The sequence below is a fragment of the Cladophialophora immunda genome (assembly GCF_000835495.1).
Source record: "Cladophialophora immunda strain CBS 83496 unplaced genomic scaffold supercont1.5, whole genome shotgun sequence".
NCBI classification, from domain to species: Eukaryota; Fungi; Ascomycota; class Eurotiomycetes; order Chaetothyriales; family Herpotrichiellaceae; genus Cladophialophora; species Cladophialophora immunda.
The window spans coordinates 2667389-2690360 of NW_015622545.1; the positions used below are offsets into that span (position 1 = coordinate 2667389).

At 52.8% G+C, this 22972-nt stretch overlaps 5 protein-coding genes across 6 annotated transcripts; 3 read left to right on the top strand and 2 right to left on the bottom strand.

Annotated features, from left to right (window-relative positions):
- The first annotated feature begins 7097 nt into the window (after positions 1-7097).
- On the top strand, positions 7098-8736 carry PV07_09091 (uncharacterized protein). Its single transcript, XM_016396317.1, has one exon. The coding sequence runs from the start codon at positions 7488-7490 to the stop codon at positions 8514-8516; it is 1029 nt and encodes a 342-aa protein (XP_016246173.1). The 5' UTR covers positions 7098-7487; the 3' UTR covers positions 8517-8736.
- On the bottom strand, positions 7350-9598 carry PV07_09092 (pyrimidine 5'-nucleotidase). Its single transcript, XM_016396318.1, has 2 exons — positions 8674-9598; positions 7350-8619 (listed from the first exon to the last, which is right to left on the bottom strand). The coding sequence occupies exon 1, from the start codon at positions 9435-9437 to the stop codon at positions 8718-8720; it is 720 nt and encodes a 239-aa protein (XP_016246174.1). The 5' UTR covers positions 9438-9598; the 3' UTR covers positions 7350-8619; positions 8674-8717.
- Positions 9599-9757: 159 nt separating this feature from the next.
- On the top strand, positions 9758-12652 carry PV07_09093. Of its 2 annotated transcripts, XM_016396320.1 has the most exons (2): positions 9758-10972; positions 11060-12652. In XM_016396320.1, exons 1-2 carry the CDS (start codon positions 9938-9940, stop codon positions 12434-12436), a joined length of 2412 nt encoding a protein of 803 aa, XP_016246176.1. In that variant the 5' UTR covers positions 9758-9937; the 3' UTR covers positions 12437-12652. The 2 variants fall into 2 exon arrangements, with proteins under 2 accessions (XP_016246176.1, XP_016246175.1); XM_016396319.1 differs by having other exon boundaries at positions 9758-12652.
- Positions 12653-12855: 203 nt separating this feature from the next.
- Positions 12856-15507, top strand: PV07_09094 (uncharacterized protein). The gene is made up of 2 exons (XM_016396321.1): positions 12856-13607; positions 13662-15507. The coding sequence occupies exons 1-2, from the start codon at positions 13490-13492 to the stop codon at positions 14993-14995; spliced, it is 1452 nt and encodes a 483-aa protein (XP_016246177.1). The 5' UTR covers positions 12856-13489; the 3' UTR covers positions 14996-15507.
- Positions 15508-15550: 43 nt separating this feature from the next.
- On the bottom strand, positions 15551-21934 carry PV07_09095 (uncharacterized protein). Its single transcript, XM_016396322.1, has 2 exons — positions 17601-21934; positions 15551-17546 (listed from the first exon to the last, which is right to left on the bottom strand). Exons 1-2 carry the CDS (start codon positions 21500-21502, stop codon positions 16145-16147), a joined length of 5304 nt encoding a protein of 1767 aa, XP_016246178.1. The 5' UTR covers positions 21503-21934; the 3' UTR covers positions 15551-16144.
- Positions 21935-22972: the final 1038 nt, after the last annotated feature.

Sequence of the window (22972 nt, forward strand, 5' to 3'; positions counted from 1 at the left end):
TCTGACCCCACTGAGTTCGAGGAAGTCCATTCCAAACCTGAAATTGATGCTGTGATCCAGGCGGGTGCAGAGGATTGTGGAGGGTTTTTCCCGTGCCATCACGATGTTGCAATGTCAGCCCATTGACGTTACTTAGGACAACGTTCTGCCTTTGCTCTCCCGCAGCAACAGGCGTTGGTAATGCCTCATCGACAGGGTATCCATCTTGTAATTGAATTTGCTGTGCTTGCAGGCCGTCCTGGTTGATCAAGCCCATTGATCCTCGACAACAAGTGTATGAGGTTCACAAGCCTTCCCAGAAATACTCTGAAGAGCATCAAGATGGTGTCATGGTTTCAACTCCCCCCAGAGATCCGTAACAGGGTTTACGAGTACGCCTTTGGAACCCTCGTCTTCAAGCCTGTGCAACCGCCCATCTTGTCAACCGAGACGGACGAGCCCAGCCAAAGCCCTTCTCCCTCATTTGCGTGCCTAGCAGTATGCAGACGGTGGAATGGAGAGGTCACGCCATATCTTCTGCCAATGGGCACTTTCGACTTCACAGGGCTTCCAGGAGACCCTCCACAGTTGGTGTCTCCAAAGGCCTACGAGACGATGCGTCATGTGGTGATTCTGGAGACCCATTGCTTCAGCACGGATTGGCTGCATCAGGTCTTTGATAAGATGGGAGAGGTGCAGACAGTGACGATTCGAAAGCTGAGGAAAACCGGTCCCGCGGACAACAGCGTCTTTGATGGGCCCAAATTGACGCAGAAGTTCATCGAGAAGGTCAAGGTTGATCCAATCAAGACATTGTTGATGGGATATCGTTTCGACCACGTATATATAAAGGAGATGTTGCAGTGTAGAGGTCGGGAGAGAAGGGTCATGCTGGAGGGGAGGTTGTGGCTCGCCGACAACGCTGAGACTATTCACTCGGTAAGAGAGATCCTTCTTTTTCGTTTCCAGATGCCAAATCCACCAGTACTGACTCTTGCGCCATAGATATTCGTGGTTGACCTGGACTCATGGAGAGTGCGGATCGAGGGAGTGCTTGAAGGGGGCACTGTGCTCGAAATCCAAGCAGACGAACCTGCTCCGGTCAAACCTGCTCGCTTCGAGGACGAGGAAGGAATGTTCGAGTATCTGATCAGTCAACATTGGGGGACCTTGCGGCACAACCAAGGCATATACTAGTCGTATGCGAACCTTGTGCTGGACGATGCAGAGCCGACAGAATGATATTGCCTCTTTCTTCCGTGCCACAGAGCTCGAGAGAGAGAAGGGAATGTCCACGTCGCTGTGTGGAAGGAGCCTCGAGAGGAGTCCTCAGCAAGCCACGGCTCGACGTGAGAGAAGATGTGGCGGTAATAGAAGAACAGTGAAGATGCGAGAATGATTGTGTGGATGGAGCAGCCAACATCACACTTCACTGCAACACCTCGTCTACTGAACTCGCGCAGTCACTCGAGCAAAAGGTCCACACCAGTCTAACGATTATCCCCCGAACAATGAACACAAGGATGGCACAGCGGACAAGACAGCGCACGTGTTGCGGGTTGTCACTTGGCCTCCTTCGACTGCTTTGTGCGTGGACGAAACGCAGCATAGCATTGCCTTCACTTTAGCATCCGCCGTCACATTTCATTACTTGCCTGGTGGCCGTTGCCCTTGAACGCGACTGGACTTCGGGGCCCTGCCTACAAAAGCTCCTCGTGGAGCCGGTCATCTCACGAATCTTTCAGCCCGTGCTCATTTGCCAACCCCTTCTCCATCGCTGTCAGCTGCGCTCTCGACAAATCCAAGTACCATTGCTTCACCAACAATGATGTCCTCCAGTGCTACATCCTCCACTGAGGTCCCTGGAACCGCCACCGACCGTCCTCGGAAATGCCTTTCGATCTGCCGCCCGAAATTCGCCTGTACGTCTGTCAAGCATTGTTCCATGGGCAAGCTGTCGTGCTCAGAAGCAAAGAAGACGAGACACTGAGCCCACACATTATGACGCCTGGTTTGGAAGGGGGGAACTCTTGTGATGCAAAGCAGAACCGGCAAGGCAGTGGAAAATCCCGTCTTACGAGACCGTGCTCTCGGTCTCAATATCCTCTTCGCCTCGAAAGCCTGTCTTGCTGAAGCAGGCCGATCCTACTGGCAGTGGCTACATTTGACACATTTGACGTTGGCTTTCTCTCCTTGGCCAAGCTCCATTGGCAACGGTGCCTTTGCCATATAATCCCCAAGGACCAGATACTTATCAACGAATGGGAATGTTGTCGGGGCAGACTTCAGGTAAAGACCATGGGCAAGGCTTTTAATAAGCGATCTCCGACATTTGAATGCACACGACAAGTATCAAGCCCCGGAAGGGGTAGTGTGGCCGGATGCTATGATCAGAGTTGAGATGCTGGAAAGCGTGGCTCCTCCAGGCTTCGCGGTCGACCATGGGTAGGGAAAGAGAAACCACAGCTGGCATTTGTGGACATGAGATTACCCTAGACACAGCAGAGGGGCCGAAGAGGGAAGCTGAAGGCTGCGACAACAACGACTTTGTGGTCGAGGATGCTGAGTTCAAAGCAAGCTTTTAACGAGCAGTGGGAAGATTGGATAGCAGCAGGGCTCTGCTTCCAGCTGCCGCACCATCTTCCTTTGATACACCGAGTCCAACCAAACGGGTACGATATTTGGGAATACAAGAAGGGCAAGAAGCTACTATCAATGAACTTAACCGGGTCGGAAGGATGGAATAACACTTACTCAGTAGCCTTTTGCGTACCCTGACTTCAATCTCCAGGCTCGTCATTTCACTCATCCATTCGCGCTCCGTTGTTGAGCAACTTCCGTCCAGTCTTTGATATCCCTGCCCTAGTGTAGTGCTTTTATCATCAAGACATGGACTGTCTGCTCAACCCAGAAGCCTCCTCTGTCCATCGATCTTCAAGTCCAGGCCTGCCAGGAGTCCTATGCGAATCTCAATCTTTTCAACGCCACCGCATCCGTCTCCCCATCGTGCTGTGCACCTGACTCTATTCGACCGCCGTGTAGGGTAGAGGCCATGGCAACCTCGTGTCCCAGCAAAGACACCATGTCTCGTAGCAGCACGGGCACATGTTTCCTTACTTCGGGTCTAAAACTCTCAGCTAGATCTACTTGTGGCGGTTTGGAGGAGCCAAAGTAAGGATCAGAAGATAGGACATGGAGACTATGCATCGGCGAGCGGTGAAGAGGAAGCGATGGACAGACGAGCGCGAAAATCGAGGGGCGGGTCAAGTATCTCACCTTTCGAAAAGGCGCCGTGGGCTTGAACATTCTCGTCCGCCGACACGAACTCCTTCGTCTCCCCAAGAGAACTAAGAAAGCCCATAGGTATTTTTAGCGATGCATCAGCTTTGCAGCCTAGCATCCGGCAATATCATGCTCGATCAAAATGCTGAGTAGCAGAAGCGCTCTGTTTTGACGGCGCACATGGTCACGCAGCCCTTGGAAGGGAGATTCCCTTATTAACGAAATGGCAACTCGTGTCCCTGGTCAAGGTTCTGTCTAGGCAGAGATTCCGGCAGAGAAGAAACGGCTGGATAACCTATCTGCATTGTCCATGCAGCGGTCTAGCTTGAGACCAAAGATCACCTGAGAAGTAAACATCTGGTGTGAAATGCACCAGGAACGCCGATGGTTTGGGTGCCAAAATACTTCAATTTTCGATACCGTTGCAATGATTGGGGAACCACGGAGGACACGCGTGAGACGATCTTGTTTTGGAACCTCCTTGTTCGTAAACTTCTCGAAGCAAGCTCACGGGGATCTCGTGGGAGATGTGGACAGCAAAGGAACAACTGTGAAGCTGTAGTCTGGGCCCAAACGACTAACCCTGAGCCCCTGCCCCGTTAGAGCTCCCGCACAACGCAGAGAGAATCGTAATGTGCCTGGCCCGTCAATAATAGGGACCCGAGAACGTGCTGGGACTTCCGAGCGTCAAGTCTCGGTACTCCCTTTTTGTAAGATGACTGGACAGTCAAGCTCTGGACTCTCTGCTCAACGGGAACGCCTGCACATGGGACGGCAATGCGAGGGAGGATATCAGGAGAGGTGGATCAGGGAAAACACGCGTTCTACCTGCTCATGCAGGAGGCTGCTCAAAGAGGTGAAGATTTGTCGAACTTAACTCTCAGGGTGAGCATCGAATCGCCTGGCCTGTCCCGGCAACAGCGCGTGTTCTCCATGTGGCCCGTTAGAGAACGTCTGCTTGAAGAAATCTTTTGGTTCATGGAGGGGTGGACCTCATCACATTAAGGGTGGCATTTCCAGATGTCGACATGCTGCAAGAAAGAGTAGCGCAACTTTCAGAAAAGTCAGATAAGTAGGCTGCCTATCAAGAGAGACGGATAATGCTGCTTGGTGAGCAGCGGAAGAGTCTGCTTTTGTCGGCGAGGATAGGCTGATCAGACAATGTTGGCTCGATTGCCTCTTAGACATTGATCCTACCTCGAATAGGGCTGCAGAATCCAAGTAGTAATTATCTGAGCAGTCACCAGCTCTCCAATCTGCTGAACTTGCTCGGTTCGGCTGGCGATGCTAAAATTGGGCACGTGAAGGATGCGAGACTGGCTTGCCTTCCCAACTTATCAGGGGTATCGGGGGCAAAACTGGAATACGAGAATGTCAGGCAATGCCTGCCTGATCGAGATGATTCTCTCGCAAAACATCCAATCGAGTTGTGCATGGCCTGGGCAGTGTTAGTAACCACGCGACTTGCGAAGGAGGGTGACAACCTTGGAAGAGAATATGAAGATCACGAAGATCAATGGGTCAGTGTTATTGGAATTTGAGACAGATGTCCTTGGCCGCGGCCACACATTGCTGTTGAGTTCTGTATATGCTTTCCGGGTAACCATGAAGCGTCGAGATCGGCTGCATTGGGACTTAGGATTTGGTATACTTTGTTCTAGAACTGCTTCTCCTCCCTTTTCAGCATTGAAGCGGCAATGCGAGAAACTCACAGCCGGATACGGTTGTGTGGCTCGTTTCGACCCAGATTGGGTGCGCCAGCATGGTCGTGGAGCCCCTGCGTGGAAGCGTCTTTCCATTGATCTAGAATTAGTTGTTCTCGGCGTCAGGCGATGTCATTGTTGCTTCAGGAGACGGCTCGATGGTACAGGATGGGTCAGCTGAGGGCAGAGGTGACGGAAAGTCCCAAGGCTGTTTTTGCGGGGGCTCAGAAGAAACAGCTATTGATGAAAGCCCACTTCCGCGGGGAAGGGCAAAGCAGCACCTGGTACTGACGCAGGACGGAGCAGTACTAGTGGCCAGAATGTGTTCAGACGGCTTGGAAGTTCGTTCAACCCTCAAGCTCGTCAGGATACCATCGCTTCCCCTGGTAGGGGCGGCTAGTCCCAGCGGGGAGCCCAACCCCTTAGGATACGCATCGGTAGAAGATGAAGGTCGATGGCTCGCTCGGCGTAGGCAGGGCTCTCCAGTCGGCACAGAACACGGTACGGTTATCTTTGATTGATGACGGAGACGATGGATTTGATCTGAGTGAGATGGCCATGCTGACAGATAATGGATGATACTAATGACGATGACAATCGACGCTGATCTCGAAGAACGGTCCCTGCCGTTGCCGTCGGGAAGGAATGAGCTCGCTGGTCGATCAAAGTGCTTGCAGGCGGTGGATGAGTGGCGGGCACCCGCTTGGGCGGTCAGTCTGAGACTGCGATAGTCACCAACAAGCCCTAAGCCCGGGCGGTCACCAGCCCACCAGCCCTAAGCTCCAGTGCAGCGGGTGCCTGATCCCACCCCCGGAATTTGCCTTTGGTGCCTTCCCTGTTCCTCGAACAAAACCAGCCTGAAGGCATCGGGCTCTGCAAGGTACGCGACCGCATGGTCCACTTTGAGCGATCAAACTCATTTACAGTTGGAACCAAGGTAGTCATTTCGTCAGCTTACCAAACATAGTGCCAAACGTCGTTCTTTGTGTTTCACCCTTTAACCATCAGACATGCCTACGTACGAATCGAGCCTCCGTACATCCAAAGAGATACGAACCTCCCAAAGACCTCGCGGCTAGAAGCGACATGTGGCAGACTTGGACCAGACAAGAGAGTGGAAATCTAGATCCAGCCGCAGGTGCGAGTTCGTTGATTCAGGAGCACAATTGTGTAACCCAAACTCAGCCAGCCATCCGATAAGTCATCCGACTTGAAGCCACCAGGCTTGTGGCCGCTCAGCAGTGTCCACCTCAACACACACCCCCGCCCAGCAAGGTTTGCCAGGGCATATTCGGCCTGGCCGGAAGGGAGGAGAACTGCTCGTCACTTTCTCCAGCCTGGAGGAATTGCGGCGTCCTCCCCCAAAGCAAGAGAAGAGACGTGGTTCACTCATGCAGAATCTTTGCCATGCGCAGCCAGAATGTCACCCCCGGTGGTCGATACAACCCCGTTCTGCATCTCGGATGGCCCGATCATACACCGAACACTGCGAAGAACAATGACCAAGACCTCCGTTCGCCAAATTTTGTACGCACCTTACCTACTTGGGTAGAATTAGTCGAGGTGTGCCTGATCAGCCTGCCTTTCCCCTCCATTGGAGTCTCATGATCACGCCAAATTGCCAATGTGGCTTCAAATTTGGACGATCTAAACGCGCAGCCGAAGACTAATCGCCGACCGCCCTGTTGGGATGCCCGCGGCGAGCCAGGTACGTAGGTGATTGCCAGACAAGGCATGAGCCCTTGACGTACAACTTCGGGGAACTACTTGACAAACAATCAATTTCGACTGGAGCACCCCTGTGATCTCTCTGATTGCAAGACTCAGCACTGCAATTGAAAAAAGGGACGCCCGGCAACGCACGTGGTGCCCTGGACCGACTAGCGACGCGGCCTGGACGTTCTTGGGTCTCCTTCTCGTGTCGAAACCCGTATTCGAAAGTTGCCCTTGCAACCGTACCTGGCGCCAAACCCAATGCGAGATGCAAGGGGTACTGAACTTTCAATCACGACATCAGCTGGCCCAGTCAGCCAACAAACTTCCCGGCCACGTCGCTGCAAGGCTTGTCCTTTTGCAACCATCCATTACGGCAAGGAGAAATGGGCCTTGAACCTTCTCAACCTGGCTGGAGTGGTTCCACCATGACCAGACACAGCCTGCCTGGCGTTTTCTGGCCCTTCCTCGCATGCTCTGCTGGCGTGGTTCGAGATCCCTTGGTCGCTTACATTGGTTCTTACCGCGATGTAGCCGTGCTAACTTTCCAGAACGAGTAGTCTCCAAGATCCTAGTCTCCGGTTGCTGCATGGACATGGGGTTCAGACTGCACATACGCAGAAGAGTCATGGACATGGATTCCGGACGGGTGCGGGATACATAAAGAGATGGATTCCCTAGCCTGATCATACGACTTCCCACAATTTAACTAACTGTCCTCTGATATCAATACCAAAGGTTCTGCAAGCCTGGACAAAATATCTGCAGAGAACTTTGGCACCAAGACAGCTAACATTCCAATACGACACTATGCAGACTGTTCCCATCATAAGGGAGCCTACTCCCCGAACCGCCTCTTCGCCGACTCGGTCCCGGTCAAAGTCGCCTACTCAGAAAAGATATTCTCATCTTCTCTATCTATCAGAGGCTGAGCGACAACTTTATGTCTCCAAGATGGAAAAGTCGTCGGCTTCATCTCTTCGCTCTTCCAACTCCGTCCGATCAAATCGCACAGCCTCGTCTTCCGCGGGGTCACAAACCTCAACGTCGACCAGTGTTTTGTCGAAGCTCGGCATGCAAGTGCCTCGTTACGTTGACGACCATTATCCTTTGATCGCCACCATCCACCTGGAGAACATTCCTGCTTCCGTGCCAAAGGATCACCCAGCCTTCTGGTGTGCCCGTCAAATGGCCCAGATCCACAACACCATCATCCGTGCCCTGAATGCTTCATGGAACCAGGCAGTGCTGGTCCAGCCTGACACACAGGAAGCCGCTGACTTCCTTCTCTTCAACCAAATGCTCTTCAACACCTTGAACCACCATCATCATGTCGAGGACGATTATATGTTCCCGGCTATTGAAAAGTTGCTGGGACAACCCGGTGCAATGGAAGAGAACACCAAAGGCCACGACTCATTTGCCGAGGGACTCACCATCTTTCAAAAATATGTCTTCATCACCAAGCCAGCCGAGTACAATGGAGCCACACTTCGTCACATCATCGAGTCCTTTGCGCCCAATCTTATCCAGCATCTGCACGATGAGATCCCTACCCTCGCAAATCTTCATACTTTGGATGGCAAGGAGTTGATAAAGATCTGGAAGCACGCGGAGCATATGGCCACCAAGGACAACAGCCTGTACACCGACGCCCCCTGGACACTAGGGTGCCAGGATAAATCCTTCACTATCGACGGAGAGAAGTGTGGCTTCCCCAACGTACCTTGGGTCATCGAGGCTGTGATCAGGAATTGGCATGCGAAGAAGTATGCTGGTGCTTGGAAATTCTGTCCCAGTGATCTGTCCGGAAGACGGCGATTGCTGCCCGTTGCATGAGTAGCAAAAGCTTTTGTCTTTTCTTTTGTTTGACATCATGATTTGACGACCATCATGGCTTTTTGGAGGAAATTCCCCTCATATCTGTCTAGCGTTCAAGCACCTTCCTGTTTTTAGCATGAGCCTCCCGAGAAAAACCTTGAGAAGGGAGAATAACATTTCGTATTTTAAAAGTGTACCATATTCTAGTACCCAATCTCCTCATACCGAACCATTACTCGCTTTCAGAAGTTCAGGAAATAGATCCAGAAGTTGTGAAAGATCGCTGATTTGATGTTTGCTCGCCTTTTCCGGTGGGTCGGGCACGCCCGGCTCGACAAGATGAACTGTATTTGTCCATCCACGTGTGTATGCTGCTCGGCAGTTTAGATAAGAGTCGTCCACGTAGTAGATGGGCGTCTCCGAGGACGCGCCAGCTTCCCGCTCTGCCTTGGTGAACATCTCCGGGAGTGGCTTTGGAACGAGTGGCGTCTGAGAATAATCGCAGTATGTGATTCCTTCGAAGAGATCGTCGATGCCCAATAGCTTGACGACACGCATGCCGTGGGTAATGTGCGCATTCGTAAACAGCCATAATTTGACTTTTGATTTGTCGAATGACTCCAGCATCGCTCTCGTTTCGGGATGCGGTGACAGAAGCTCGTCCAGGGGTAGTGCATCATCGACTTCTCGATTGAAATCTAGCGGATCGATTTTATGGAAGCGCGACAGACCCTCGATAGCTAAGCCGTAGTCCTTATAGTACTTGTGGTGTAAGTATGTCGCCTCCTCGGCCGACATGTCGAGATGGGTCACAAAGTATTTGTTGATTAGGAGTGCCATGTGGTCGTGGACTTTCCTGGACTTCGCATACAGGCAGTTGTCGATATCGAAGAAGAAAATAGCCCGCTTGTCGGCGGTTTCGGGTTGGACTGAGCCCATGGCAGTAGGTGCAAGGAGATCTATGGTGCCAATAGAGCGCTATGGTGAGAATTCAAGACAAAGGGGATTCTATGAAACCAAGAATGAGTGCGTTGCTCCAAAAAGGACGAGTAACAGTCGGCCACCGAAGTCGTGATATATACGTGGATGCAATCTATGACTCCTCAACATGGTCGATTCCAGGAGCGGCTGGTGGCGGTAAATTGATGGAAAATAGAATCGCGGTCATGTGATATTGCACGTGATGTAATGCTTGGCGATGGCTGGGTGATTTCGAAAACTGGACAGAGACGTGCCAAAACATCTCCTTTTCTTCCGCAATCTCATCACCCTCTTGAGAGGTGGTCCTGCTTCCTCGCCGAGGGTTCTTTTATCCTTGTTGACCTGTTCGCCAGCATCCTCTCCTCTCCCTCAGTTTCGCTCCTTGATCCTCGCTATGTGTCTGTCCCGGTAGAATCCATCTTTCAGCTACGCGCAGCTCAGAAGCGCACCCTTTAGGCATGTCCGCCTCTACTGGCCTTCTACTGAATGGCGTTCTGCCAACCTCTCTGCAACCCGTCAATGAGGCCTTGGAATATGAGAAGATACTGAGGATTCGCGACGAGGTATTTTCTGGAAGTCATCCTAGATTGACAGTGCCAGCGCATGCCCTCCGAGTACCTGCTTCTCAGACCCCATCGACCCTTTCTCAGACTCAGTTGAATGTACCTCCTTCATTCCCTCCAAGTGCGTCTCCAAATCATCTGGGAACTACTGCTCAGGCCAAGCGTGAAGATGAGATCACCCAAGCTCAAACAAAACCAAACGGTGTTCCCGCCGCGACTGCCAATCAACCTACCAGTAATGTTTCTGAATTTGACCCTGTCCTTTTGACAAAGTCGGATGATCTAGTTCGGGCCGAAACACAGCTGAAGCGACAACGACTTGAGCGAGCATTGAGAGAACAATTTGAACATAGAAAAGCAGATGCTCGCAAGAAACCTGCGCCCGCCGAGGCGAAACCAGACTTTGACCTACCAACCATTTTTGCCAGAGTGACGGGTGCCGTCAAATCCCCGTCTTCCAAGGAAGATGCCGATGCCACCGACTCGTTCGACGAAGATGCCTACTATTCTAGCAAAGCCCCCGATTCGACACCGGAGAGACCTCCTAGCGACTCTGCCGAGGACGCTGATGAAGAGCAGGCAGACGAGCATTCGGGCCCACGTGTTGTCAGCGCCGTCATGGGTGCTCCGTTGTACGCTGATGCTGCTGATGGTATCTCTGCTGAAGCTGCGCCCTCGGCGCCCATTGCCGTCCCACCTTCAAAGCCTGCAGGGACCATCGATACCGCTGCCATGGACCTTGAAGACGAAGAAGAGGAAGGAGAGTATTCGCCCCCAGAAGCTATGGTGCAATATCCCACACCAAAGGTCACTCAAGCACAGGAAATGCAGGACAGTAGAGATCCACGCGGTCGTCCCCTGCGCAGGTACTCTGAACTGGAAGACGGTGGGGGGAGGCCCGGTTCGCCCTCGGAAGCCAACATGCGGATAGTAAGAAACCATATCACCTCTCCCATTTGCCCTCAACCGTCCCATGTCTCGCCTCTGGCTATAACTAAGGATTCTCCCCTATCACAGAATGCACGTCCCCGCCGGAAACAATGGATTGGCAGACCAGGATCTCCCCCAAGTCCTGATGACAACCAAGCATTGCCGCCCAAGAAAAGGAGGAAGCTTGAGGCTCGCGAGGCTCGCAACGCCCGAAAAGCCCGAAGAAACGGTGGGACGTCTCCAGACACCCTTATCAAGGAAGAAGACGTTTCTCCGCCGCCTTTCCACGATGTCCAACCCCTCGGTTCTGGCAGATTCCGATCCAGTAAAGCGGATCGGCCCATTGTCATTGATGAGGAACCGGTCCAAGAAGGACGTTACATGCCCGCTCCTGAACGGTATGTGGAATCTCCCTCGCGACCACTTCCGCGCCGGGTTGAACAGTTGATGCCATTGAGTGAGCCTCGCCCGTTGTCCAGGTCGAGCGTGAGACCAGCCAGAGACGACCAGGACTTGCGCCGCGTGGCAAGTATGCACAGTCTGCGAGCAGAGCAGCCGCGTGAATACATCGACCAATACTATGAATCTCCTACTCGCGCACGTGCCATGTCTTACGCCCGAGTGGAAAGTCCTGCCTTGGTGGAAGCTGGTCGTCCCTTTCGTGAGGTTGCAGTGGAGTATGACCAGCCTCCTCCGGAGGTGAGGGTGGTGCGCACACCTGCTCCCGTTTATCGCGAAGTCTACGACGATCGCGATGGTACTTATCATCGTTACGCCGTCGAGCCTATGCCGCCACCGCCCCCTCCCGTCGAACGAATTGTCATCGACCAGTACGGCAGGAGATTCCTCGAGACTATCCGGGAGCGCCCATCAGCTGTACCTCGAGCAATGTCCGTTCGAGGGCCTGAAGTGGATCCCCGTTACGAAGAATACCCCCGACAAGCCCGTGCAGGCTCAGTCTTTGTCGAGGCAGCGCCGGACAGAGCTTATTCATCCGAAATGCCTCCGCCGCCGGCCTCATACCATCGTGTCGCAGAGCCACCTAGAAGTTCAGCTGTGCCCGGGTCCATCCCTCGAGAATACCTCGAGCCAGCTCCACAAATACGAAGCTCTAGTGTGCAGGTGATGGATCGCCCGGTACGACAAGCCGTGTACGCTGATGAGCGGACCGAGTTCCGCGAGCCCACTCGAATGGGAAGCGTGCGGCCACCACCAGCATTACGATACGAAGAACCTCTACCGATGGAACTCACGACACGAGGTCAGAGTATGCGCCCTGTCGGTCGCGAAGGTAGCATCTTTGTGGACGACAGGCGAACTGTTCTACCGGAATATGTTCCTGTAGAACAACCCAGATACCGCCCGATGGAGCCAGAGAGGAGGTACGTCGATGCCGAAGACAGAGAGAGACTCACCATGGACGGATCAATGGATGGTAGACAGCGAGTAGTGGAGAGGTACTGAGATTGGAATGGAGATGAGATTTCGGGGTTCATTTGTTTTTGCGCGTGGAGCCTTGCAGTGTTAGTTTTCCAGATTGCTGGCGGAGAGTGAGCCACGTATGTGTGTATGTGTACAAGTATGGCTTGTCTGTATAAATTGCACCGACGGACGCCCAAAAGGCGCGCGTGGCTGTTGACGGAGCAGCCGATAATACAAAGCATGGCGCACATTCACCTCTTTCTGAAACCAAGCCACATCAGCCTCCAGACTGTTGTCTCTGTTCTACGGTGGCATGGTGCGATTGTTTCATCCTGTGTCTTGTTCTGCCGAGTTCGAGTCCTTTTGCCTGGAAAGCTGGCTGCGCGTTGCGATTGGCTGTATATCAACCAACTAACCGCCCGCCTCATCTTCCTTCACACCTCGACTTCTGCGAATAGCAACTCGCATACACCTTGATCACCACTCGCTGCGCTATGCCATGGCTTGGGCGCTTGGTGAACTCTGGAGCCTCTCGGATAATTGCTGACCTGACTTGACCCTCTCTGCTGGCATCCTCTCATCCAACCAAGTCGGTTCCAATGCCACGACACCAAGCTTCATCTCGCCGCAAGGCCCCCTTTTCACCTCCCCTCTACGAGGACCAGTGGACAAGCGCCCACGAAGGAATGTGATTGAAGGGCCCTCTACGGCTCCGCTGCAACATGCGAGGAGGTGAGCAAAAAGCAAGAGAAGGAGAGAAAATGAGCTGGTGTTAGCGGGAACTGCGGTTCCCCCACAGCATGCCATGATTGAAAGCTTCGTTTCATGTCCTTCAAAGATCCCTCTTCCGCTGGCCAGGCCTCTCGACCTCTTTCTCTCCAAGGAAGAGTGATAGTTTGTCGGGCTGCAGCTGCAGCTTTGGAAGCATCACGCCTTCCTTGTTTTCCCCCCTTCTCTGTCTCCGACCTTGGTTCCTGGTTTCTGTTCGTGATTGATGCTGGCATCGTCAACATCCCCGTTAATTGTCAAGGCCTAATCGTGCAAACGACCCCTCGCAACACCGTGTGTTGAGACGTCGTCTTGATCATCGCCAACATGAGGTCGAAGGTCGCGCCGGAGGACTCGCTGGAGCCAACATGCCATCTCGAGTTCTTCGATTGTTTCTTTGCGAGGAACGACGAGAAAGAGTTGGAGAAACAGCCACTTCCATCTGGTTCGTGGTGCTCTCGGTGCGATGAAGAGAAGGGGTTTATTGACGGGTCTATAGGTGTCGAGCGAGAAATGCGCATCATGTATCAACAACCTCACCTGGTCCCGCCCATGAAGCTCACCTTATTCGATGGGCTCCCTCCGACTCCTACACCACCGCTCCCTTCACAGCTATCACAATGGGTTTCTCAAGGCAAAGCCTCCCTCAGATCGAGCTTGTCAATACGGAGACACGCCTCAAAACCCATCATCTCTGGTCCTCAGCCACCATTACCTTTGGCGCAACAGCTTCCTCTCCGACGAGCAGCACAGGAGTTTCGGCCGCTTGAGCTCAGCATCTACATGCCTAACAATCGACTATCAGACTTGCCAGCTTTTGATAGACTGAGTTTCACTGACGGTGGCAATATCAAGCTTCCGCCTCGAGCAGTGGTGCGAACAAAGTCAGAGGAATTCCTTCCGCACAAGGTTTCTCTATTGCCTGCTCCTGTAAAGCCCGCCTCGATGATTGAGCAGCGCCGCATGTCCCATGTACGGCCCGACACCTCGTCGACTGTCATATCGATGTCTCGACCGCCTTCGGAGTACGATGCTCTCCATTCCCACCCTGTGTCGTGGTCGTCTTTCCCCGGCCTACCTCCACAAATACATTTTCCTGGTGTTCGCTCTGAAGCATCTGTGGCCGTCCTGACCCCGATGCAAGAGGAGTTTAGCCCTCCTACGACCTCTGTCACCATCGGGGATACTGTGCTCAACTTCCCCCGGGTCGTCGAGAATCCAGCAGAGCAACATGACCGTGTGCCCCCCGAAGCTCCAGCTCCGCCTCCGATAGTGCCTTCAGCACCTGCCAGGAACTTCTCCAAACCAGCCGATATGAACTCGCCTACGGGCTACTTCCATCCCAACTATCAGACGCAGAAGCGAATTTCTCAATGGCTCGCGCACCGCAGTCATTCTTCGTCAATCAGCACCACCAAATCATCGTCGACATCGTCCTCGTTCGCAGAACACCGCCGTAAGAGAACTCAATTCTACCAACTCTCCGCTCCAGCAGTAGCCCCACCCAAACCGTTGAATCTCTGGCCACGCCAACATCACCGGACAATGACAGAGTCCACCGTCGCCAGCACCATTGACACTGACATTCTCTCCTATGGCACCCAAAGTCAGACTGACGCGACAAGTGTCATCACTACGACAGCCGGGGAATGGCAAGGTCGAAGTGGCACCGTGAAGAGTGTCTCCAAGGGAGGCGGGACATTGAGACCCATTGTCAGCGGTGTTCCAGATGTCCCGCCGTGCTACGCGGAGATCATCAAGGATGCCGACGAGATCATGATCAAAGAAATAGGTGGACCCTTGAGAAGTCCAGGTGTGGGGGTGGCTTTCTGAGGTTGGAAAGAAAGCATGCCTGCAGTTGCAGCAATTTTCCTTTGTCTTACCGATATCTTCCATCAGAAGGTTATCTTTCACTTCTCCTGCGCTCCTACCTCCGTCGCCTTTGGAGCAGCCAGGATTGAGGAGCTTTTTGATGCCAAAAGTTGGAGGATCCGTTCGTTTTCTTCTTGGCTCAGGCATTTGGACCTTCGAGACACTCATTGACTTATTTTGAGATACCCCCGGTGAATTTGGTTCGTTTCGACATTGGGATGGAAATTCGGAGGAAAATAGACATGGAAGAAGAGGAGCTAGCCTTCAAAGAGAAGGACGACCATCCTCCGAACCGAGGACATTACCTACTAATATGTCGCCTTGGTCAGGCTGGACGTGAGCTTGGGGATTATAGGCTCTTAAAGAGATGAGAATTGGCAGGCTGCGGGTGGCAGGTGTGAACCTTGTATATACATTCTAGAACAAAAACTCCATACCATTAATTGACAATTTGCGGTACAGAACCGATCCAGTGTGCCTCGATTTGAAAGAAGTTTGCTCTGGCCTTGCCTGCTTGCTCGGTCTCATGATTGATACAATCCATTCATAAGAAATACAAAGAGAAAGATATCGAAAGGGAAACCGCCCGCTGATTCCAACACCAGTGACTGCCGTGATGGGGCAGTCAGGATTCTTGAGGCATCGAGATAGATGGATAGATGGATGGATAGGTGCGGTCAGAGTGCAAAGATCCTTCCTTCCTCTTCTTCTTCTTCTTCCTATAATATATAATATGTAGCATTAATGACCCGCGGTAAGATAGTCCCCTTTCCTTCACACCTTAACCTCCATTTTCCACCACCAGGCTTTCTCTTCCCTCATATACCCTCAACCATCTGCCTCCAATACCATGCTGTACCACGCCATGCCATGCCTCTTGAAACCCAGACAGATTTTGTGAGTAAATATCGTCATCATCTCATCCCAAGATACAACAACCAGGTACATACAAAAGACCCATTGTAACCCCGGGGTTTCCTTTCCTTTTGCTTTCTTCTCTCCGGGCGGGCTCGCGTTTGTGGTGGCCATAGAACCAAAAAAGGGGTTTATGGTCGCCCCGCACAAATCCAAAGTCCCAAAACCATAAGGCTATACTGAAGTCCGCTCATTTTACATATTGGCCAGTTCTCCGTCAATGGCCTTGTCCAGGAACGTCCGTCTCTCTCCGGCAGGGACCTCACATTGGAGTCTCTGCTCCACCAAGGCCCGGACTTGCTTCTTGGTGACTTTGTCGAGGTCCACCTCGGCCAACACGGCACGAATCGCCTCGACGATGTCGTGATCACTTGGCCCCGCCGAAGGGACAGTGCGGAAGTCCATCACCGTGGATGCTGGCCGACTGCCCGTCATGCCCACACCCAACAGACTGGGTTTGCTGACTGAGTGCTGCATGCCGAGCTGCTGGTACGGGCTGCGGCTCCGTGGGTTGTCCTGGTATGGCACAGGGGAAGGCGATTTCAATCGCATTTGGCTGCCCAAGCTCATCATACTCATGTTCCGTCCATGCAAGCTGACGGGTTGATCCTTGAAATTTGTGAGGCCAGTCATGGTGCTGGCGCGGTTATTGTGCATCGCGGTGAATGGCGTCGTCGATCGAGGTGGTGCCATATATGGCCCTGATTGATGGGGGAAGCCCGCCAGGATCGTGCTGGCTGGTTTGACGGAGGAGTAGCTTGACTGCATGTCGTCCATCTCCATCATCGCAGCATCATCGGTGTAGCCATACTCAAAACCCTTCTCTGGGTAGGTGCCAGAATTTCCACGACGACCTGGCAGATTATTGGCTGCGGCGTAGTCGTCCCACCTCTGAAGAGGGATGGAACGGGGATCGAAGCCTTCATCCTGAATGGCAACGACCTTTTTATCGCCTTTCTCTCCAATGACAATTCTCGTGTTACCCCATGAAAAGTTGTCTTGATTCCAGAACGAGTAGATTGGTAAGATGAAGCTGTAAATCGGATAGGCGCAGATGTAAATGAGCATCCATCCCACGTGTTGCCATTGTCGTTTGATGATGAAGATCACCGCTTGTAAGCCGTAGACTGCAGCAATCATGACAATTGAGATCAGAGGAAACTGGCCGCTATGCGACGCCACTCTGTAAATCAAGTAGCCGAGATAGGCGCACGTTGCAGGAAGGATCAGGGTACCGAACAGATCAATGAAAACGACAAATCTCATCGAAAAGCAGCAGAAGCCACAAAGATCTTTCAAGAAGACGAGCTCGGCAAGGTTGTGAATGGTCGAGTTGATCCATCGTCTTCTCTGGGAAAGCAAGACGGACCAGGACTCTGGTGCTGCGGTGAGAGCATAAGCGTCGGGGACGAATTTGTAGGACATTGAAGGGAAGTGCTTGGTCATCAGCGTCGTCAAATATCGATCTTCACCCAAAGATAACAAGTTCTTTTTGTGGAGAGTGTCGACGTCGCAGTCCGAGTACTCCTGGATGACCTTGTCCGAAATGATCAGAGGCCGTCCCTTGTCAGCAGTTCGAAGGCGATACATGCAGAAACTGTAACGGGGGTTAGCGGTAGTGAGCAAAAAGGGAAAGGCCACATCAACATACCATCCAGGCAAACAGGTGACGCTGCCGAACAAGGACTCGAAAGCTTTGGCAAGATGATGCGAGATATAGTACTCATAGACTTGGATCATCGTCCACAAGCTACGTTCTTCGTTCTCTAAGCTTGTCTCGCCGCAGATGCCTGCAATCTTAGCATCGTTGGCACAAGCGGCGACCAGGCGATTGAGCGAATCTTCTTTGACCATGGTATCTGCGTCAACCATAAGAAGATACTCATACAGTTCAGGGTCGACACCGATGACGTTGTTGATTTGATGGAAGATTTCCAATTCGAGAGGGGACATGGCCGATCTATGGTGGACGCGGTTCAAAAACTGCATCAACAAAATTTGTGAGTCTCGTTTCCCGCGGTTCCCAGGCTTGGACTTTGTTTGCTCCGACTCTTTGCCAACCTTGACGATGACAATATAGGGGACAACGTTGCCCTCATATTCGTAAAGTCCAGAGTACACCTTGCCGTAATTGAGTTGCTCATTGCCATTGCCGACAGAGCGGAAGGGCAGGGCAGGCGGATCGATCTTTGGATCAACACCAAGGACATCCAGGACAATCTTGGGCGTGGGCCTGTCGTTGCCACCACCCACGATCATTCCGTCGCAAATGACACAAATCAGCTTTCTCTTATTGTCATACTGGAGGGCCGTAAGAGAATCGAGAGATTTTCTCAGGTGGTCTTCACCCTCAGTATAGGCTGGGACCTGGCATATGACGAACTTATCCTGTGCAGCAGGTCTGCGCTTCGACCCAAGTTGCAGTGCCGCCAGGAACTTGACTAAAATGACCGCGCACAAAACCAAGGCAAAAGCCAGAAGAAGGTAGTTGTTGACTTGACACCGTGGAGTGTCCCGGAAGTCGACCTTGCCCACGTAAAAGGCATTGTTCATACAGTTCAGGCTGTTTGCAAAAGCGGCGTCCGTTCCCCACTGGCTTGTGATATCCGAGCCTGGGTTGCTGCTGATCAAGTCCGTCACCTCCTCAGGGAAGAACTTGTAGGTGACAAAGTTGTTCATGAGGTTCAAAGTATAGAAATAGTCGGTAAGGTCGTATATTTTCTGGTGGATGATCACCCACTGTCTCTGGTCGTTCTCAGCTTGACTCTTGATGCTGCCCTTTGACACGACGAGATCTCCTTTGAAATATTCGTTGATTTTGGGCAGGAAGGTGTCGCTGTACCAATCCCATTTATACAACGCCGACTGTTGATCTGGCTGATAACGATGACCGGAGGTGTGGACAGCGTTCGGATATTGAATGGCACTGGTGTCATTGTGTTGCAATTGCACACTCTCGTCGACATTCAGCCCCGGACAGGCTCGACTCAACGGTGGTGGGAAATATGCGTCGAGGTTTAGTCCCGCGAGTGGAAGCATATTCTCCGCGTTCGTTTGGATCGCTGTGTCGCTGTGTTGTATACGGTAAAACTTCGTGATATCGTAGACTTTGCCACGAACGCTGACATAAAAGTCATTTGTGCCTGTGTGGAAACCGACTTCTTTTGCGTTCCAGGCCTTGTCAAAGTTGGGGCAAAGAAGCCTTCCGAACTCGACGATGTAGAAGACGATGACGGCGTTCAGGACGAAAATCAGGAAGACCAGTACCACCTTCTCTCGCCAGGCCATACGCACATCGGGACGCTTCATGCGACCAATATAGCGCAAGAAGATAGATGGTATCCACCAGGTTAGCGCCCAGACAAGAGACACCCAAGCCTGTCGACCAGCGGACGTCTTTTTGGACTCCACATTTCGAGGATCGGCAAGCTCTGGATCCATACCACCGACATATTGCCCAAGGTCTGGATCATAGACTGCGTCCTTGTGGTCGTCGCCTTTTGGTCCAAGGCCGTAGTCACCGCCAACCGTGTGCATCGTACGTGCCATTGTTGGGGCAATTGATTTGGCCCGTTCTGCGCCAGCTTGAGCAAGCAGATTCTCCCGACTATCCTGGACGCTCATATTGTCGCCCATTGGCGGGAAGAAGCCACTGCCATTATGGGGAGCATTAGCAGAGTAGCTGGATGCAAAGGGGTTGAGTGGCTGGCCGAAGGTCGGGTCGTCGGAATAGCCACCTTCGACGGGTTTCATGTCCAGCATCGACTCAGCCTCCCACCAGGCACTTTCACGCATCCAGACTCGTTCTCGCCCAATGATGACTTCTCCATTTGTCCATCCTCTTTCGAGCAAAAAGCTTTCTATCCCGTCTTTGCCATCTTTGCAGCCGAGTCTGGAGTACCTTGTCACGAACTCTTCGACATCGAAATCAGCCGTAAAGTCGAGCCGTCGGTTGCGGTGGTTGGCCCACTCAGGAAGTCTCCATGCTCGCAACTGTCTTGATACCGCTCCTGCAGACCACGCGGAAGTCGTCGAAGTCAGCGCAGCCAAGGAACTTGGCGTGTCATCCGTGGGGTGGATAGAGAGCTGATACCACGCTCTACTACTAGCAAGCGTAGCCCCCAGATCAAAACGTCCCCTCCGGCCAAAATTTAGGCCCTCACCATCGACTGGGTAGAGTAAAGTGCGAAGAAAGCCTCCGGACTCCGCCTCGGTGCCGATCCTTTCCAGGATGCCTTCTCGTCGATCCCGGTCGTGCTCTCTTTCCCGACTGAGTGGTCCTCCTTTGATACCCAGATCAGCCTCTACCTCCGCAATGGCAGAGTTCATCTCTTTGAGAACGGAGTGGCCAGCAGACACAACCTCAACACCATCGTCCTTCATTTCAGCGTTGATACCTTGAGTGTCGTCGAAAACATTTCGCAAAGCCACAGCCTTCCCGAGCGCCTCCCCAGGGATTTCAATGACTGTGAGGCTGACTTCGTCACCTGTCTGGGTGCTGGAGTCAGGTGTCAGGGCACCCGAGCGCAACTCGGCGGCGATAGCATCGTTGGCCTTTGCGATGACCCAATCCACCAGAGCTTCGTACATGCCGGCAATCAGTACTTCACGATCGTCTGTGGAGCACTTTTTGACGAGTACTTCAGGCTCCAACCCAATCAGGCCGCCTATATCCTCACATATGTCTTCGAGGACATCGGAGTCAACCAGGAACCCGGTCGTCTCGCCCAACTTCAGCAATCCAGCGAGGCACGACAGCAGCCCACGGAAAGCCGAGCCTTTAATGCCAATCGACTTCAAAGCTGAGCGGAAGTCTTCAGCCGCTGCTGCGTCATCGGCTGTTGGTAGGTATGTGGGCGGATCGTAGCATCCAGATCTATTCAACAAGGTGTATTTGGATGGATGTTGCAAACCCAGGAACTCGCGCTCAGCCGGAGTCGATGCTGATGTCAGGAGATAGTAGAAGACATCAAAAGCACGATGACCAGGTTCGGATGGGATTTTTAGCAGGCCCCTTTCCACGTCTATCCCTGAGCCAGACAGGGCGAGCGTAAATCCGGTCACTGTCCCTGTCAAAGTGACGGTATATTTGGCAGCAAGAGAGGATTGTCTGTATGTTGTCGAGTTGAGGGGCGTGACACAGGAGAGGAAGGGGCGCAAAGCCGATAGAGCAGTGTATGCGATCTCTGGAGTGGGCAGGGGCATGACCTGCAGAAATGCTTGGAAGAGCGAGGGTGTCGAGGGGTGCAAGGACCCCAGAATGATACATCCATCCTCAGCTCTTCGTCTGGCATGTTCCCAAGCTCTTGCAGCAATATCCGCGTCCACAGTGCCTCCCAACCGTCCCTGGGCATCAGGATTGATTGCACTCAACCAAGTATTGACCACAACGCTCGTGCTCGAGTCGAGTTGGTATGTTTGCCCGGAGGCATATATTGTGTGCAGGGAGTTGAGAAGAGTAGTCGTCGAGACTTGGGTAGGCTGTTGGGCCGCTGTTCGTGCAGCACCAACTTGCGAAGAGTTGTTCGAGTATGTCGAGTAGCGGTTGGCCATGTTGAGGCGAAATTGGGCCCCTGTCGACCCCTTTGCTCGACAGGGCCTCCGTCAACCGTTCGAAGTATTGATTAATATGCAGAACAACGCCGCCCGTAGGTGGAAGCCTCCTCTTGCAGATTTATACCGTCAGTCTCAGCGTTTGAACAAGGCCGAGATCGTGGATGGTTCAACGAAGGGATGGAACAGCAGAGCGAGTCGTGTCAAATCGTCAATGCAACATTTCAGAATGCAAAAAGTGAATGGGAGAGAACTCCAAAGTAATGGACTGGCAGATGCTGCTTGGATCTGCTGCAAATAGATTGAACAATGTAAGCGAGAGTAATGTTGGTATGTCAACGAAGGTGCAGAGGGTGAGCGAAGGGAGCAGGAGGAGGTTGTCGCAGCAAGCGAGCAAGGCCACGATATGGGCCCCGAACATGGCGGAGTGCATCCAAACGGTTGTTTTTCCAGGTTAGGGAGTGTGTATCGAGCATTACCATTACTGCAGCCTGACAACCGAATATTGACCCCTGCCCAGCTTCTCCTCGATCCGCAGCCACGGTCACGCTGGGTCAAGAATAGCACCCAATCTGCTACGCCACCTTGGTCTGGGCACCCTTTTCCGGGCACTTGAGCCCCGGACCTGTTATGGGCGTTATACTGCTCTAGGCCTAAGCCATTCGGGTTGCTGCAGGGGAGCCCGGGAGGCTAAACAGCCCGTCAATCTTGCCCAGGCCAATCACACCAACGGTCAATGAGCTCCGGGGCAACGGACAGGGAAAGAGTCAACAAAGCCGCATGTCAAGCTCGCGTCAAGAGTCTGATGGCTTCAAGACACTTTACGTACGACGCAGTGACAAGTGCCCGACACCTCCCTCATGATCGTCGTCTCCGGTGTCATATTTGGAGATGAGACAGGGAAATGGACTCGGAGCAACGCACATGGTGAGATGTTTGGTGGAAGAGCAGAAAAAACGATTCTCGCGTCCTAGTTTCAGTTTGTTCCCACTCATTGCCCATGGTGTGGTGTCCGGGTTGCGCAGGGTATTTTTCGCCTCAAACCAGCGCAGGCCCAAGCCCCGGCGCAGTCACGTGACGGCCTCTCGGTCAGCATGTGGCACGCTTCTGCACCGTCTCGCTCACCTGCAGAATGCATGCTGCATGTCCACTCGCATTTGTCTCAGTTGGTCTTATCGGCGACCGGGCTGCATGTGTGCGCCCGTGGTCAGCCACCAGCTATTGCGATTCCGAAGATGTGGTCACTCGCTTATCACCAGAGGAAAAAAAAGGATGAGTTGTAGGGAAATCCTCGTCGTTTGTAGTGTGCCTCAACCGGGGAAATTCGTGTGGAGAGAGAGGCAGAGAAAAGGAGCACCGCCCGTAACAAAAGAACCGCTATGAAATTTTTAATGCTGGAGCTCCCCTTTCTTGCCCTGGTGCTTCTGGCCTCGGACTGGGGCGTTTTCACATAGACGAGGTACGTAAGGA